At 37.4% G+C, this 19,178-nt stretch overlaps 1 protein-coding gene across 1 annotated transcript in view; it reads left to right on the top strand.

The window, feature by feature from the left end:
* ABCA4 (ATP binding cassette subfamily A member 4) overlaps positions 1-19,178 on the top strand; it is a 66,199-nt gene that overhangs the window by 402 nt on the left and 46,619 nt on the right. Inside the window, exons 2-9 of the mRNA XM_085231209.1 lie at positions 1,694-1,833; positions 3,938-4,065; positions 9,074-9,271; positions 12,040-12,129; positions 12,510-12,747; positions 13,672-13,811; positions 14,977-15,093; positions 15,897-16,094. Coding sequence (XP_085087335.1) covers positions 1,694-1,833; positions 3,938-4,065; positions 9,074-9,271; positions 12,040-12,129; positions 12,510-12,747; positions 13,672-13,811; positions 14,977-15,093; positions 15,897-16,094 — 1,249 coding nt within the window. The remainder of the gene's footprint in view (positions 1-1,693; positions 1,834-3,937; positions 4,066-9,073; positions 9,272-12,039; positions 12,130-12,509; positions 12,748-13,671; positions 13,812-14,976; positions 15,094-15,896; positions 16,095-19,178) is intronic.

Here is a 19,178-nt window from a genome sequence, read left to right on the forward strand (position 1 = left end):
TAGCAAGTCAGTTTCATTCCAACAGTGATCAGCGATGTCAGAATGGAGCTCATAGTGATAGGTTGATGCCTTTTTCAAAGGAGTTTAGTTCCACTAGTCTCTAAGAACGTGTATTCATATGATATAAAATGATATAAAAATGATATAAAATATAAATATAAATGATATAAAATCATCTTTTTTATTGCTTACTGTTCATTGACTGTTTCAAGATAAATATTTTTGAGTATGAAATCTCTAAACTTTCTTTTCTAATGAGTTAAGCTGTTACCCCTGAATGAGGGCTTTCATGAAATAGTAGCAAGAGAAAATCTGCTCTACCACTTCTCATACAGCACCTGTTTTGGCTATACGTTTGAGAGACTTTAACCAGCATAGTAACTTTCAGATACTAAGGTTATTAATAAGACAGGAGGGTGGGAGATTTCTGGACTGTTGATGAAAAAGGGCTGTGGGAATGCTTCATTGCCTTGTTGGTTGTAGCTGAGTTGTGAAAGACAGCATATAGCGGACAAAGACTCTCAGAGTGAAAACTGGTTAGGAAAATAAATAATTCCAAATCTCCCTTTTGAGCATCCAATGATTATACTTCTCGAGTTAGCAATGCCAGTGCTATCAAAGCTCCGGTAGCATTTAATTCCATGGCTTGATGTTAAATTAGATTTTTATGTTTTGTTCCTAGTGAACAGGATTTAAAATAATCAACTGAGCTTTTTGAGAGTACAGCCAGTCACACAGTGAAGTTAAAAGTTTCTGTTTTATATATATATTCTGGCTTTTCTCAGTTGCTTATTGCAGAGTGAACTGTCTCTTTGTGAATCAGAATAAATTCAGTGCATTACAAAGGAAGCAAATACATTGTGTTTTCTGAAAGAATTTTGTCCTTCCTGTTTGCTGTTTCCTGTAAGCTAAAAAAGTCTTGTGGACTGAGACTTAACATTCCATATATGGAAAGTATAGCTGTTAAAGAAATGCAGTGCTTCTTAACAAGCACTGTTCAAATTCTATCTCTGTTCTACAGCAGAAGGAAAAGAAGCCTGTGACATCTAGTTCCTAGATGTGCTTAACCACCTCTGCTCCTAATAAGATTTTTTTCATACTTGTTTATGAACACAGGACCTGACTGCATCTTTGCTTGAAATGTATGTCTTAACCCAGAACAGCTGCCTTTGGTAAAACTGGGCACTGCCGTTTTTTCCCACTTCTCCTAGAAGAAATGTTTTGAAAGTACTTAAAAGCTGCTACCACATTAGAAGGGTCTGAACTGAGAGAGGGAGGAGGATTCTTTATCTGGTAATTTTGTCACTTATCCAGCTGAGCAGGGCTGAGTGGACCATTTAACTGCCAAAACTGATCCTTAGTCATAACTAGAGCATATTTGCACCACAAATATGGAGTGCTGTATGGGAAAGGTCCAGTCCCCAACAGTGTGTGGTAATATAGGTGTACGAGAGGCCAGCCTTCTGCCACACAAGTAGCCCTCTGAACCATGTGGATTCCCTTATCTAACTGAATTCACTGAAAGTACTTTCTTGTCACCAGAAAATTGAGCTTTGAGTTTCAAGGATGAAGATAAATTAACTTTTTCTCCTCATCCCTACCACAGAGAAAGTAAAATTTGAAAATACATATATGAAATGTTCATAATAGTCATCAGTCATAAATTATCATTGTTGCTTATTTCTTCTTTCAGTCTTGCAAGAGTATATAAAGATGCTCAGGAGCTCTTACTGGAAGCCCCTGAAATCCATGACCTTGGCAGAGTCTGGGAAGAACTGATCATTATGACTCAGTTTATGGAAACAATGAGAACAAATCCTGAAAGAATTGCAGGTAATTGTTTTCTCTATGACCATAAACCACTGAATTTTGCCTTTTGAAATCCATCTAGTAATTACTATGCAGGGACTAACAACAACTTAATGTGTTTTACACTTGACTGTGACTATTCTTACTGTTTGAGAAGGTAGCCTAAAATTCATTAGCTGGTGGCTTAAAAAAAATATATATTTTAGAGAGAATCATGTGGCTTCATTCTGCAGCCAGCTTCCTTAAGTAACTGCAAACAAAACTCAAAATGTGAAAACATGGATGTGTCACCACCCAAAGCAAAACATGGATGGAGAGGTTTCACTAATTGTTAATATAGTAGAGGCAAAAGCAGTAAGAAAGCATCACTGGAAGAAGATGCAGAGGAATAAAAAGCCAGGAACATGCTTGAATTAGGGCATAACCCAGAGAAGAGATTTAAACAGATTTTTGTTTTGAAACGTATTTGCGACAATGATTAAAAAGCCCTTTCTGCCTTTTTTGGTGATATGTTTAAAGAGAGAAACCACTGCACATTTACATTATTTGCAATTCCCTTTGTTTATAGACTCCATTAACTTTTACTCAAAGCAATATGTCAAACTAAAAACACTGTCCTGGGAAAAAATAAAACATGGACCATTAATGCTTTAAATATAATATATGCTCTTTAAATATATAATTTGAAAATATGTTCATAGAAATAGTGACACAAAAATGGACTGGCTTTGAGAACTATCCCATTTTCAAGTTCTTTGCCACAGGAATAATATTAAAATCAAATATTATCACCCAACATATATTTTTAATAAGATGCCTATAAATCTTCACATACAGGTGCTCCACTATCCCATCAGAAGTTTTTCATTAGAAGTAAGAAAAGGTCTGTCATTGTAAATAACGGTAGGAAGATCCAAATGCAAACAAGAACCTGAGTATAATCTGAGACACGGTTTTTACATAGCCATAGAAACTAAACCTACCTGTACAGGGAAGAAGAAAAGCATGAAGTGCAATGAGTTTGCTAAATATCAGACCCCATGGTTTGGGGGGGGTTTGCCTTTGCATCCTGTATCTACTGAGCAACCAGAAAACACAGCACATTGCTCCCAATTCCTGTGAAATACAATGCTGTTTTGAAAACTGTTTTTAATGTGTGTAATTAAATTAAAAAAAAAAAAATTAATCTTCTACTTCATAAAACAAACTAAAAGTTGGTTCCAGAGCAAAAGTAATGAAATGTGAATAGCCACTTTTATCTTTATGGAAAAATGTACTGTGTAATTAACTATATGTGTTCTGTGTATATATTGCTTTCTATCATTGCCTGTAAAAATCCTTAACAGAATATTACAGTTGCAGTGCTGAAAAATGAAAAACTACCAGATGCCAGAACTAAGACTGCTCCTTCTCTTGATTCCTTAAACCTGATTCACCTCTTGAATCCTCCTTTCTTGACCCACTTTCCCGCTTCTTCCTGCAACATTATTCTTCCTCCACTGTGCCTAGGTACCAGGAAGGGCATCAGAGAAAATACAGGAGACAGGCACCTGATAACATTTTCAGTATTTACTGCTTGAATGGATACATGCAGGAGTAATTGCTTCTCAAAGGAAAATAAGAAGTTTTGCTTGTGAAAGATTTTTAAGGGGCTGTTCTTGCAAAAATTGTAGAATCGGGTTAAATAGATAAAATTATCAACAGTAAATTATAAACTAGTGAAAGTGTAAAGGACTGACTGAAACTATTTACACAAGGCCGAGCTGAAGGGACTGTAATACTAACAATAATAGCGTGCTTCGATCTGAACATGTGAAATAAAGCAGAAAAAAGGCAGAGACTTTCAAATGCAATTAGGGATGCTATCAGTACTTCTATTTCTGAAGTCCCACTCTGAAGCATCTTTGAGAAATCAGATGTGGAGAGTTCTAGCAGTGCGTATTTTCTGATAAGCATTCCTTTGCAAAATATTATTTTGAATTTCAAAAGTAGTTTTAGACCCCATTAGTCACTGTAAGCATGTGAGCCAAAATACATAGTTTTTGCAGGTTTAAACTAGGATTTGAGATGCTCTTTAACTTCCTTTATCTGGCATTTCACTTATCCCTGTACTCTTTTCTTTATCCAGGAAGAGGAATAAGAATTCTAGACATTTTGAAAGATGGGGAAACTCTCACTTCCTTCTTACTGGAAAACCTTGGCCTTCCTGATGCAGTTGTTTTCCAGCTTGTTAATGCTCAAGTGCGCCCTGAACAGGTGAGTGGAGTACAAAAGCTACCAGTTACCTGCCTAAAATACAGCCTCTTGAATTGTATATGCAAAGTAACTTCAGTGGGGACTTCACACTATACATCTGCTTTAGTGGCTGTGTATTTTTTAACCTAGAAGAATGCTTTTTGTCTTGACAGTTTTAAAACTAAAGGAGGGATGGTTTAGATTAGATGTCAGGGAAAGTTTTTCACTGAGAGGATGCTGAGGTGCTGGAACAAGTTGCCTGGAGAGGTTGTGGACCCTGGAGGTGTTCAGAGCCAGGTTGAATGGGGCCCTGGGCAACCTGATCTAGTACTTTATCTAGCAGTTGGTAACCCTGCCTGTGGCAGGGAGGCTGGAGCTTGATGATGTTTGGGGTCCCTTCCAACCCAAATCATTCTGTGATTCTATGGATATTTTGCATATGCATTAAATAAAGGTATTTTGTTTGATGCCATCATTGCTCCTAGATCTAGAACAGCTAGATGTTAAGAAATGATACTGACAAGTAAGGCATATGTCCTTGTGATTAAAGACTTCTCAAAAGCATAAGGTAGTTGTTCAGTTTTTTGGCGGACAACAGCTCTGATGATTAACAGCAGAAAACAATTTTCAGGCTCCTAATTTAATGTTTAAATTCTCTGCCCCAGTGCCAGCAAAGTAGCATGCTGACCTTAGGGGTGGGAATGTAAAAGCAGACCCAATTTTTTTTTGGATCCCAGCTGAATAACAAACGTACTCAGAAAATTCACAGTGAAAACTGCAGGTCAGATCACTCCTGTAGCAGCTAAATGGTGGCTAAGTAGTCCAGGCTGTCTCTGCAACTGTATGTACTGGTATGTCAGAATCGAGGGGAATGTTGTATTAGAGAATGAATGTTGCTGAATCAGAACTCTGGAACTGTTTCTACACTGCATTAGTGTGTGTGGGTTGAAACAAGTGAATAACTGAGGCTCAAAACTCAATTCTTCTTTTTCACCATCACATAAAACACAAATGCTAGAACTGTGTGCAGCCAAAAAGGGAGGAAATTAATGATCTTGCATTCAGTGTCTTTTGTGCCTCACAGATTCCAGATAGTTTGACTGGCTGCCAGATTTCTTATCTGCTGTGTTCTTGATTAGAATCAAGAGATCTCCCCACTCCTCACTTGGTCATGAAGCAATACCACAAGACCATACCATAGCCAGCAGTGTCAGTTGATACATCCAGCTTGCTTTTATGTCTCTGCATCTGCAGAGATAGCAGAAAATTGTTTCCTTGCAGCTTCTGACAAGACAAATAAATATAGATACACTGTTGGGCTTCTCTTTCCCTTTTCCTCCCTGCTGCCACTCCTCTTCTGCATTAGAATTCTGCTGCACCAGGAGAACCGTGTGCTGTTGTGTTAGGCTATATTAGCTGCGCAATGGCTTTCATTCGTCTGCTGTTGAAAACCCTTCAGCTGCTAATGTATGCAGGACTGATGGTGTTTTCAGCTCCATCTCCGGAAGTATTCTCGGGACCTGCTGGAACATACTGTCCTGCTGTATTCTCTGTGCTGCTGTAGAAAGAGATGCTGTTCTTTTTATACTTGGAATTTAAAAAAAATGAACATCAGTTAAAGATGAAGCTGGCAGAAATCTGGTATTAAACTCCACTTTCATTGTTCTGTGTGATGTTTTCTTGTTAATGGTTATCACAGGTGTATAAGGTCATCTTACAGAAGCTGATTTACAGCAATGAGGAAAGAAAGCGCTATGAATACTTTCTCCAAGAGCAATGGAATGAGGAAAATCTGATCTCATAGTTCTCAAAAGACCCTAAGAGAATTAATTTTAATAGAAATTGAATACTTACTCTGCTATGGGAAATACATCATAATTCATAAAATCATAGAATGGCCTAGGTTGGAAGGCAATTCAAAGATCTAGTTCCAATTTCCCTGCCATGGGCAGGGTTTCCATCCACTAGATCAGACTGCCCAGAAACCCATCAAGCCTGGCCTTGAACACCGGCAGGAAAGGGGCACTCACAAGCTCTCTGGGCAGCCTGTGCCACTGCCTCACCACCTTCTGAGTGATGAATTTCTTCCTGATATCTAACCTAAATCTCTCCTCTTTCAGTTTAAATCCATTCCCCCTTGTCCTATCGCTACCTACCTGTGTAAAAAGGCAGTCCCCCTCCTGCTTTTAAGTTCCTTTTAGGTATTGGAAAATGGCAATAAGCTCTCCCCAGAGCTTTCTCTTCCCCAGATTAAACAATTGCAACTCCCTCAATCTTCCATCATAGAAGAAAAGCTCTGGTCCTCTAATTGAATTTGTGACCCTCCCCTGGACTCACTCTGACAGCTTTGCATCCTTCTTGTGCTGGTTCCTGGGCCTGGATACAGTACTCCAGATGGGGCCTCACAATCACCTACCTCTCCCTGCTAGCCACCCCTCTTTTGACACAGCCCAGGACAACACTGGCGTTCCAGGCTGCAAGAGCGCTCTGCTGGCTCATGTCCAGATTTTCTTATAGATCTTATTGATAAGACCAGCCCATGTGACTTGCTCATGCTTGGTTCCGGTCAAAGTCTCAGAGCTGTGACTGGAATACAGATCTGTGGTTGGCTTTAGCCTTTACCACAATAGCTCATCTCCATTTCTTCATGCCACTCCACTCTGCCTGCATATCGCTAGATGCCCTTTTTCCTTGGCTGGAACGGAATAGAGCTGAGTGAGCTAAAAGCAAGCTGAGAGCTTGTTTACAAGAGCCTGATTGCTGCCAACAGCTGGCTGCAGATCTAGGTCCCAGCTGCCTGGGAATGCAGGAAATGACACACAGAGCTGAAATCTAAACCTGATCAAACAGGCAACTAGCTGAAATAATAATTTGGACTTCATTTCTTTAGACAAACAGTGACACATTGATTAAAAAAAAAGTATTGAATTTTTCCTCTGAGGGCCTGTTTTTTTTTGAGTCATTCTAAGATAAGGATAAGAGACTGATGTTAAATACAATAAGTTCAGGAAAGATTGGCAACAGCCCACCCTACCGGAAAAATTGGAAGGGCGGAGGTTTTATGTTTTTCTAAACCCATCTGTTTGTGAACATTCTTGAAATGCAACTACTGTTTGTAAATAACCTTTTTTTCTGTTTAATCTCCTTCAATTATGTTAACGTCACAGTTTCCTCATTTCACAAATCAAAGTAAGATTCCCAGGTTGCCTCCCTGTGCAGCTCAACTGTATTGCAGTTCATGTTGAATGATAAGGACTATGCCAAGTCAGACGTGCACAGTTAAAAAATGTTTTCTTTTCACATGCATCTTTCCAGAACTGTGATGTCAGTGAAAGACTTTATTTCTTCAGTCATTAGGTCAGTTAAATTCAAATGCTAAAATTTGTGGCGGAATTGAGATGTTTTGGAGGATTTTTTTTGGAAGCCAGACTCTACCTCTCAGTTGCTTTTTTGCATTCTGCCTCTCTCTAAATTGTGTTAGCAATGCAGCATGAATGCCCTGTTTGTGTCACTCTTCTCACAGGTCTTGGCTTTGCTGTAAAACAAGTCTCGCTTTCTTAGCAGTACTTGCATTTGCAGATTCCCCTGTAGGTGAAATTGTGCGGTGAAAAAACGCTGAGGACACGCATTTGTAATTTAATTTTTAAAAATTCATAATCTAGTATGTAGACTATAACTCACTGAATAGCATACAGTACTTGCCGTGCCATATCTACTTATGGAAGAATGTTCACTTGCAAAGAGCCTGTGCTGACTGGACTGATTATTTAAACTGTACATATTTGCAAAGACCAAGCATTGGTGTAAAGGATGAGGAAATTGATGGAGGTTAATTTAATTACTGCTGTGCACTTGATTTCAGGCATCCTGTTTTTTAAAATTGTATTATGTTAGAACTCTTCAAGGATTTGCTGCTGTACTTGTGCTCAGACTCCCTAGTGTAAGTAGAATAGATTATGCTAATATACATTTATGTGCAGGGATGATAGGGACAGTACCTGCTAGATTTCTAGGAATTTGCATCTCTTTTTTGCACTATCATCATACACAATGTGTGTGTAATACAGGTGTATTTTCTGTAGTCTGAAAGTCTGTGTTTGTCTTCATGGTAGGACTTAAAGCCATCATGGTGTTGTGAACTTTTTTCCTTACGGTTTGTACTATGGAAGAGATGGACAGAGGATGGGAGCTTTAGTTTATGGGCAATTTCCAGTGCTATATTTTATTATATTACTATGTATTGTGTTCACTGTAAAGCAAGCAGAGCTAAATTTCAGACTTCCAAGCATATTCTGTTACAACAATAAAAATTCCAGGTACGCTGATTTCTGTGCGGTTACACTTTATTTACATTAGTTTAACTGTAAACTACTTCCACTCATTAAACACTGGAGAAATTTTTTATTTTCTGTTCCATGTTTATATTAGAAGTTGAAATAAGTAGGTTGGGTGTACTTTAATGTAAAATGACTTTTTAGAGTCTGGCTGTATGCCTGTACACAGTGGCAATGAATAATGTTGTGTGGAAGCATTACAGTGGGAATAATCATGACTGAAATAAAAAAGTGAAGGAAATCAAGCTTAGGAGCTATTGGAATTACCTTTTTCTTTTAGATCAGATGATAACAAAACCATAACCAGGCTAAACAAAGTAGGGTTGCGTGGCACATTTGGTTAGCCCTGAGGGAATATTTTCAAGCAAGCAAAAGCTTAACCATAAGAATAAGTGGCATGGCATGGCCTCAGGCATGCTTATATGCCAGAAAGTAAAGAAAACTCATTAGAAGGATGCAGTGAAAAGAGAAATCTCTAGTGAGAAGAAAAGTCTATCTGAAGGTGAGGTGATCTAGCATACCACAAAATGAAGGCTGTTAAAGAATTAGTGTTTACACTGACCTCATCTTCCCGCCATTCATGAAAATATTAGCAGGTGCTGATATCAAACGTCCATTTTTTATAAATCTCTAATTGTTCCTGCACAGGTCTGAAGATTTCACAAAATTAAATAATAAATTGTTTTTGATTGCAGTTTGCTTATGGTGTACCGAACTTGACGCTGAAGGACATTGCTTGTAGCCAGATGCTCTTGGACCGCTTTATTATCTTCAGCAGCCGAAGAGGCCTCCCTTCTGTTCACAAGGCCATGTGTGCTCTCTCCCAGGAAGGCCTACAGAGAGTAGAAGATGCCTTGTATGCAAATGTTGATTTATTTAAGCTATTTCAGCTGGTAAGTACTAACACAATGATCCTCACCTATGTGATACTTCATTGAACTTCAACAATTTTTTTTCATAGTGCATCACCAGTGTTTAAGTGGTTTTCGTTCACTTGCCACTGCAAATGTGTGATTATTGATGTAGGATTATTAGCCTATCATCAGCAGGAGCAGTAGACAGTTTGGAACATACTTTAGGAGATAACAGAAATTCACCATACAACAGAACTAAAAGAATCAAATAAAATTTTAAAATCAGTGTTTTCTTCCCAGATTGTGTAACAGAACAGGATGCAGCACAACCTACTAGGGATCTGAAATAACCCCAGCCATTCCATCCTGTCTGCTTCATCCAGCAAGGCAGAATTTTACTCTAAAGTCAAAGCCATGGTGCAACTTGAATTACAATATCTACACAAACCATTTTGTTTTGTTTTTAAACAAGTTCTACTGGCTTTAATCATGCTTTCTACAGTAGCTTTTCCTCCTGTTGATTTTTGTTACCCTTCTTTGTGTTGTTCATATTTCTATTGTGTCCTTGCTGTAAATAAACCACAACTGCAGTCAGAGTTCAGCATCCATGTATCATGGAAATAAGTACACGATGATATAATGATATATATTTGCAATTGCTCTCTGCTCTTTTCTTGTATTATCTAATATTCCCTGGTGCTTTTAGAGAACTAATTGTAATGATTCCAAGGTCTCTTTCCATGATAGTCCATCACTGTGTACATATTCTGTTTTATGACTGTATTTTGCAACACTGCATTTATTTTGCTGGTTTTTACTATGTAAGTTATTATCATGAGATCATCACTTCGACAGCTTGCTGTATACAGCAGGTAGCTTGTACTATGCAGATTCTAAATCTAAAGATTCTAAAGAATTGATTCAACTTTGCTGTCACGGCGGAGTAATACCACGATTAATTTAGCACGGATTTAATTCAGCTTTGTGTTATTCAGAACTGGAAACAGGGACTGCTTTTGTAGCATTCACGGTCATTCTTTGTGCCTATGTGATTTTGCCAGTCCTGTTAGGAATCCATGGTCAGCTTTTGACTATTTTTCATTTCTAAATATGTGCACAGATATTTTCAAATATCTGATGCTCGTTGGAAGTAGCAGAGAGTTACTCCTACAATACTTCCCAGGTATGTTTTCAGCACTTAAGAATTTCCTTAAGCACACTGCACTACCCAGCTTTAGGATTAAACTGCTAATGTAATTATTTTCTTGTCATGTTAAATAAAATGGAAGGATGAGATTTGATGAAGAAATCGTCTGTGTTTAAACAGAAATAGACTCATGTGGGGAAATGGAAACATAAACCTGAAGCCAAATTCTGGACTTGCAAAAGACTGGGTCTTCGGGTGCTGGTTTGTGCTCTGATCCGTCACTACAAGATTTGCCTGCCAAGACTTCCCCTCAGCATCGAAAGGCTATCCATAGCCTGGTTCCCAGCAGTTTTAGTGCATGCTTAACTCTAAAGAGAAGGTCTATCTTTTCATGATGCCTAGCACAATGAGAAATTAAGTTGTTAGAAGCTTTCCTACGCACCTATCGTTAAAGTTGCTAAATAATTTTAATATATTTGTGGCTTTTTTCCCCTTTGAACTTCTTTAAACTCCTTAAAAATATAAAAATAAAATTCTTGAATACTTTACTGCAGTTTTGGGAGGAGATAAGCAGTTCTTCACTAAGCATAGACACAGGTTGCTGAAATAGTTGCTTTGGACAGCGTCACTCCGTGCACTTGTTATGTAACTATACTGAGCATAAATCTGTACTGAGTTTTGTAGGCAGGATGAGTCTTTGTTAGAGCTTTTTAATTTAAACTTATGCATTAGATAGATTGGTGCATTCAAAATCCTAGATGATTTTCTATACTGTTACACTGTCAGTCTCTCCGTACTTCATGGCTTTCAGGCTACAGCTGTCTAGCATAACCAACCATTTACATGGTTTCAAGCACAAATTAAGATAAGGAAAGAATAAATTTACTGCAAATGGTAAAAGAATGTAAGGTAATTCTAAGAGAGAGACAATTAATACCTCAATATTAATGCAGTATGGGAGAGAGAGAAAGGCTATGACTGTGCTGCTTGCTGTGCTGCCAAAACCCAGAAGTCTCTCATCTCCGTCACCTGGAATCGGATGCAACAATGTAAGCAAAGTAGTATATGACACCATGCTATGGTGTCACCTGTTTCTTAGACAGTTAGTGGTAATTAAAGTGTAAACCCCTGGCAGCAAGGTCATTTGATCAGTCTGTAGGAGCCTGGAAAATCAATGGTTTCTACCAGATCTAACAGACAGTAAGAACCCGTCTTGAAAATCAGGAGCTCTTGCAGGTACTACCAGCTAATTCTCCTCAATGGTAAGCAGTGGCCTCCTGAATGAATACTTGATAAATGAGAAAGCTAACAAGAGTCTTTACATCACACTGTCTGAGAAGAAGCTTCTCATAAATGGCTATTGCTTCATTCCTTATTTCTGCACTTCTTGGTGTGGTGAAATTAGAAAAGCAAAACATACCAAGCTATATTTTCAATGGATTGTGACTTTTTCAGCCTCATGATAGTAAGGCCACTCACTCAACCTGGTACGTGAGTCTATGTGCAGGTAATGGTTTTGTGGACGAACAAAACTGTCTAGACAGTGTTCCAAATAACTCATTGAACTAGAGATGCCATTTGGATTTTCTTTTCTTATTGTATTAGCTGTTGTCATTTATAAACTATTCAAAACACATCTATATTTCTCATGTATTTGCAGCTTCCCACTGTGTTGGACAGAAATTCACCAGGTGCTGACCTCAGGTCCTGGGGGAGGGTGCTATCTAATGTTTCCCAAGCAGTACAAAAGGTAAGTGGTCTAATAATAGAAGGCACCACTTTTCTGAGTGATGTGTAGTCTTCTATTTTTATTCTGCTTATTCCCATTACCCGCTTTATCAGAAAGAAAACTGAATTATTTGGGAAGATATGCTTTCTTAGAAATTAATTCTTCCCTCATCACAAAATAAATGTGGACATAAGCATTAGCAATTCTGAAGCATATTGATTTATTCAGAATAGACATGAAAGAACAAGAACTGAAAATGGTGCCTGTAACCAGCACAGAGATTAAATAGTCAGATTCTGACTGCTTCTAGACTTTACAAGTCTTTGCACAATGGAGATCTCTCCAAATACTTTCTTCCTTTGAGGGTTGCAATTAACAAAGAAATCTTTTTTTTACTGCAGCTAGCCAGGAAGCAAAGTGTTCAGGACCTTTTAATGGTTTGGGAACCATTTGTACAAGGTGGAATACCAGAATCTTTAGACCACTTGGTGAGCTCCCTTTCTGATCTTTTCTGTGGCTACCCAGAAGGAGGTGGATCCAGAGTGCTTTCTTTCAACTGGTATGAAGATAACAACTACAAAGCTTTCCTGGGGATTGATTCCACAAAGAAATCCATTTATCTTTATGATAATACAACCAGTAAGTTTTTCCACCAAACCACGATAGATACTGTGTACATATGCAGTGTATGCTAGAATACCACTATGGCTTTTATAAAATAATGCTTTAAAGCAGTTGATTTGAGAAATTAGAGACAGATAAAATAATTTTACTTGCAGTTGCAATAGAAAAGAAATCAAAGAGGAACCAACTTTATTTTTCTGCTATTTATTATTTTATCTCTTTATTGTCCTCTTTAACTTTCCATTTATCTTTTTTTTTTATATTGAGATCACACACTATTTTTGTTACATATATAAGTTTTTGTTGCATTAGATTTGTCTGTTCCTTCTGGTATGACTGACATGTTTGTGTAGTTGCAAAGTAGAGGTGAGCATTTTACCAGCAGAGAGAATTCTAAATGCCACTATCTGTGTTGATACTTGACTCTACTTCTGTCACAAGACCAGTAGAAGATCCAGTATTTCCATTTCCTTAGCCAAGGAACAGAAAAGTTGCATTCTGACTGCGAAAATAATTTATAACGCAGAAGTAAGATTGAAATGCTTATGTAAAAATGCTTAGTTCTAAGTTCATTATAAGATCAAATTCTGAACTGCTGAATCTCCAGTCCTTAAGTTTATTCTGTGAAAGAATTAATGACTGATAGGAGAAAGAAAATAGTTCCATATCAGAATCAACTACCATAGTAAGGAGTGAAACAATATGAAATTTGTTTGCTGTCCTGTACTCTCTGATGTCTACTTTGCAACTATAAAATCTACTTTACAATCTTCTTCATTTTTTTAGACATTTTAGTTCTGTATTATAAAATGTGCTTATCCTATTCAGTTTCATAATACACTTAGCTGTCCATATTGCCAGCAAAAAGCCCTGCAGGATGTTATGTATGGTAAAATTTAAGGAAAGTTACATAAAGACTATTTGTCTTTCTGTCTTTAGCACCCTTTTGCAATGAGTTGATTCAGAACTTGGAATCAAACCCTTTAACCAAAATAGCCTGGAGTGCTGTGAAGCCCCTGCTGATGGGAAAAATCCTCTTTGCTCCCAATTCACCTCCTGTACAGCAAATCATTAAAAATGTAAGGAATTAAAAAATATACAAATGTGTATTTCTAAAAAATTGCATTCTAAGAAACATACTTTGAAAAACAGTCAACCTAATCAGATTTTCTTCAGGAACTCCTCTTGTTCTGAGGATCATTAGAAGAGGACTGGTTACATTTCATTAAAAAAAAACAAAAAACAAACAAACAAAAAAAAAACAGGAGGCATGTCTTCTCTAATTCATCATGCCTTGGCCCAAAATACTTTTTCCAGCTCAAGTAGCCTTTTTTATGGCGTGTTCCTATATTTGCATTGACAAAAACTGTAATATTCATATGTATGTAGATTGCTCTGAAAGTAATACCTCCTGTTTATTTCCATGGAAAGTGCAACAGACTTAAAGAGCATGATAACACTGTTTGATAGAGTAAATTCTCAGCTACAAAATGCTGTTTTTCAATACTCATTGCCATTAGCTAATTTGCACAGTTGAGCTGATTGAGACGTTTTTCATTTCTTGGTGTTACATCTGTGAATGGCCTTCCAGAATATGGCTTGTCTTTCATGTCACTGTCACCACTGCTGAAATGAACCATCCAACACCATACTGAGCTGACATCCACTGTTTGGTTTCCATAAATGTTCAGCAAGTGGCAATGAATGTCAATGGGTGCAATTTTTTCAACATGGCAATGCACTTTTCTTCATACAGGCCTCCATGTCAGACACCATTCTGTCAGATTACCTCTCTGCTGTGACCTTGATATAAATGCTCAAATTAATTTCACCCATCTTTAGGGTCTCAGCTGAAGAGCTTTGTTCCAGAGCCCAGGCTCCAGCTACAGGATAGAGGGAAATAGTTAAGGGAAAAAAAGACAAAGAGGAAATCATTCAACCTAAAACTTGAGTAGTTAAAGGAATTGAAGATAAGTGGGGTTAATGTGGGCTCTTGGTTTTTTTTTTTGTTTTGTTTTGTTTTCATTACAAGAACCACAGAAACATATCCTAAGTGACTTAGATTCCAAATGGATTTTGTAAATTTCCTTTCTTGAGGAATATTTATATTTCTGCTATATAAAAATTTTATTAAGTACACATTTGTAAATTACAGGTTTCACTGTCACTGAATGCCTGGATTGTAAATTCCATGTGTTTGTCTGTCTTGCATTCTAAACATTCTTTCCTGCTGTTTTTCTCCAGGCAAACTCCACTTTTGAAGAACTTGGACGTCTCAGACTGTTGATCAAAGCTTGGGAAGAAGTAGGACCTCAGCTGTGGTACTTCTTCCAAAACAGCCTGCAAATGAATATGATCCGTGTATGTTATAACTTAGCAGGAAGCTTCAGTAAGAGCAGCCTTTCACCATCCTATATTTTCTTAAGCAAGAAGATAAATATTTTAGAAGGTTTGTCTGGAAGCACAGCCTTTGCAGCAAGGAATCAGTTGCCTTTAAGGTTGCTGGGTTGCTGGCTGAGCTTGGTTTAAAGCCTAATCCTAAATGTATTACACAGACTCTGGCAACCTCAGATTGAGACACTCTTCAGTATGATAATGACTTCTTAATAAAGACAGTAATTATTGCTTTCTAACTTCTGCAAAATGTCCTTCAAAACACCCAAGTTGATTTTCTAGAATTCTACATAGGGAAAGAAAGCAGTAGAACCATGTTTTAGCTGGACCCAGCAATTTTTACTGCCTGAGGAAATTGCTTATTTCTTCTTCCCTTAAATCTGATTTTGATCAGCTGCAAGTAATATCTGTGATTGAAGTCTATAAAGCAGTTTATTCTAAATAAAATGCATGTTTTTCCAAACTTCTTTTCCTATTATATTAGACATTTATTACATTACATATTTATACATACATTACATTACATATTTATCCTCTTGCTTATAGGGGAAAAAATGCAATTAGTATTCAAGGATATATTCCTTCTTATCCATTCTTCATTCCTCACCTCCAGTTTGACTATACATTTACCCATTTATAAATTCCTTTCTTAACATACCCTTTTGTACTACTTTGCAGTTCAGAAAGAGCTATGGAAGTTGAAAACTTTTTCTAAATATGATACATGAAGAGGATTACTGTAGTGAAGCTGTTCCAATATGTTTCCTCAGGACTCTCTGAAGCACTCTACAGTGAGGGACTTCCTGAACAGTCAGCTGGGTACTGAAGGCTTAACTGCTGAGTACATTATCAACTTTCTCCACAATGGGCCTCCAGGTAGTAGGGAAAAGGGAATGGTGGATTTTGACTGGAGGAACATATTCAGTGCTGCAGACCAAGCTCTGCGTTTGCTCAGCCAGTATCTGGAGGTAAGGGCATCTCCCTCTCTGCTGGGAATACTTCTAGAGAATATCTTGAAGCAGGATAGACGGTACCTTGAATCTGTGGCAGCAGAACAAAAAAGAACAGACTTAAATTTCACAATCCCTTAATCCTGCATTCAAAGTGTAAATTGAATGTCTGAATGTGCTTTGGGGCTGAGAAGCAGAAAGTGCTTTTTTCTTTAAGGAAAACTGCATTGTTGTTTTTTTTTTTTTAACTACTACCAAACTGCAAGGACAGGACTAGAGAACTAATAGTTCTTTGGAAATTCCCAGTACAGGATTTTGAGAACCTGATAAAAAACACATGGAATTTCTGCTTGTTTTGTAGCCACTTCTGACAAGACGTTTCCTGGAATCTCTTCATCCATTTTCTAGGAGTGCTGTATCTTTATAGGCTTTTTGAGAGTCACAGTACAAAAAGTGACATGAAATTTCATTATGTAAATAAGGAAATGCTAAAAACATAGATGAAAATATGAAGCTATTCAGAAAATGCTTTGGAATATACTTTCTATCAGGCTACTCTAGCATGGACAGTGTACCTTACAGATGAGTTTGTCAGACTCAGATTAGTAAGTCTATAAAAATAAAAATATAAAAGTGATTAAAAAAATATTAGATTTCTAGAGGACTGAGCAAACTGCTACATCCATTCCTTTCCCAGAGCCAAGTAAATGACAAAAGGTGTTATATTTTTCCTGTATCTTTCTGATATTAGGTAAAAACATGTTTGGAACTGGACCTGAGATGGCATGGATTGTTGCTGAGTTAGATAGAAGAAATGCCAACTCTTCTTTGTAAACTTAAGAAATTAGACAAAATTAGTGGAGCCTGCGATGCTGTAGGATTAACACTGAGAGTTTAAAACGCTGTTGCACTTGGCCATAATACACATTTAGCACTTCTCATCTGAGGTTTGGAGTCTTTAAAGAGTTTAATTATTTCGTACAGTATCTGAAAGGATAGTTAGTAATGGTTAAATGGCTAAGCCTCAAGCTCACAGAGAAAGCTGATATTAATTGTAGGCAATAGGATCAAGCCTAGCCCTGTTGATTTCTATCTAGTTCAAACTAAAAGAACCTATCTGAGAAGGCAGGACCTTAAGGTTTGTCTGCCTTCTTAAAGCTGTTGTAATAGAGGGCAATAAAGCTTTTGCATAAAGTTCTGCTAATTCTTCTGATGATGTTTAGTATCATATTAACAGAAGTATTTCTTATTTAAACTGAGTGAGATATATTGCATCAGTACAGATCAGTAGTGGAATAACCACAGTACTGGGGCAGTTACTGTACTTGGTAGTAGATCTTAGTGTCCTAAGCTCATTGTAACAAGCTAGTACTTTCAAGTCTGCTGTTTACACTAAGTTGCTAGCATTTGGAAATATTTTCACAATGTACCAAGCACAATGGGAACAAATAGCTCCTTTTCAGGTTCACCCTACCTCTCACCAGCATATACAGTGAGGGTAATCTGCTGCCAGAAGTCATCCTTGGAGGTTCCAGATTTATGTGGTACAACTGAGAGTCTTAGAAGTTATGCAGTAGCTGTTTATTCACATCACCCAAGAATTTCCTGTCACTCCCTTTGATTACCTTAGGCTACAGAACAGACAAACTCTTAAGAGGGCTAAGCATCTCTTAATACACACTAATTTCTGTTTTAATTTTCTAATCCTCTTGTTGATATTTAACTTTGGTTTTCCCATCTTTATTGGGCCATTTAAAATTATTAAATATTTACTGGTTTAAGGTAGGAAATAAATCTTAGCAAGTGGAAGATGAATCAATTTTGACATAACAGTGTTTCTAAAGGCACAAGCTCTGTTGCAATTTACTGGGGGAAAAAAAACCCTAGTTAGAGAATGCAGCACTTGTTTTGAATGCAATTCATGTTAAGGGAAAGAATTTCGGATTTTGTCTAGTAGACTACAATATAAAATCTCTTTTCACTTCAAAGGAGCTGTTATTGCAACACTAATATGTCAGCTTGTATTCTTGCACAAGTTTTTCTTTTATTCTGCTCACAAAGAAAACCCATAAGCACTTGTGTTTTCTCTTTTGAGTCTTTGCTGCTTCCTTGACTGGACATCTGGGTAAGAGTCTGTGCTGCTTCGCAGTCTAGTCCAGACACTGTACATTCTGCAGTGAAAGGTCATATGTATGACCCTGTAGTTATGTTCCACAGTAAGAGAGAAGTGGAGATGATCCATGCCTAGTGTCTTTCAGGCTATTAGTTAAGTAAAACTCCTAAACAGTACTGAGAAGCCAGTTTGAGATGAAGAAGAGATTCCTTTTTGATGCTAAATTTAATTATTTTTTTCTAATTTACAGCTTAATTAAGCAAGACAATGTTTTGTCACTATATCTGCAGTAGAGTCAGTAATATACCTATATTTCATTAGCCTAGGAAGCCAAATAGTGTGTTGCTCATGACTCCCTCAAGCCCTGCAAGGAGTAGAACAGGATGGGGGAAGCATCCTTTTTATACAGAGGGCTGGGTTTTCTTCCTCAACTGTATTTGAGAACATTTGGTTAATCAGACAGATATTATCAGACCAGACAAGCGATGCTAGGAGGATTTATTAATGCATTTGCTTTTAATTCTACTGCTGCTTTGGTTTCAAAAGGCTCCCCCATTTCATTCCCAAAACTCTCTGTGGACACTCTGCAAAGCAGAGAAGAAAATGTCAGAAATGAGTTTTCACATTTAGAAACTTATTGCCGTAATGGTGAGTAAACTTAGTCCTTGCCCTTCTGTAAGTAGAGAAGTGTCTTGATTGTAAATGGGATTGAAAGGTGGGATTTTAGCATTCTCTGCTCTTTATAGGAAGATCCTTACTCTTACAAATTTTTTGCAAATAATCATACAATTCCTTAGGTTGAAAAGGACTCCTGAGATCATTTAATACAACTCTTTGTCAGTAGAATAGGCTGCCCAGTACCATGTCCAGATGGGCTTTGAATATCTCCAAAGATGGAAGCTTTGCATACTCTATGGACATCCTCTTCCAGTATTTGTCCACCCTTGCAGTAAAATGGCAACTACTTCATATGAAACTATCTACCTTTT

This window comes from Meleagris gallopavo, chromosome 10 (genome assembly GCF_905368555.1).
Source record: "Meleagris gallopavo chromosome 10, MGAL_WU_HG_1.1, whole genome shotgun sequence".
NCBI lineage: Eukaryota > Metazoa > Chordata > Aves > Galliformes > Phasianidae > Meleagris > Meleagris gallopavo.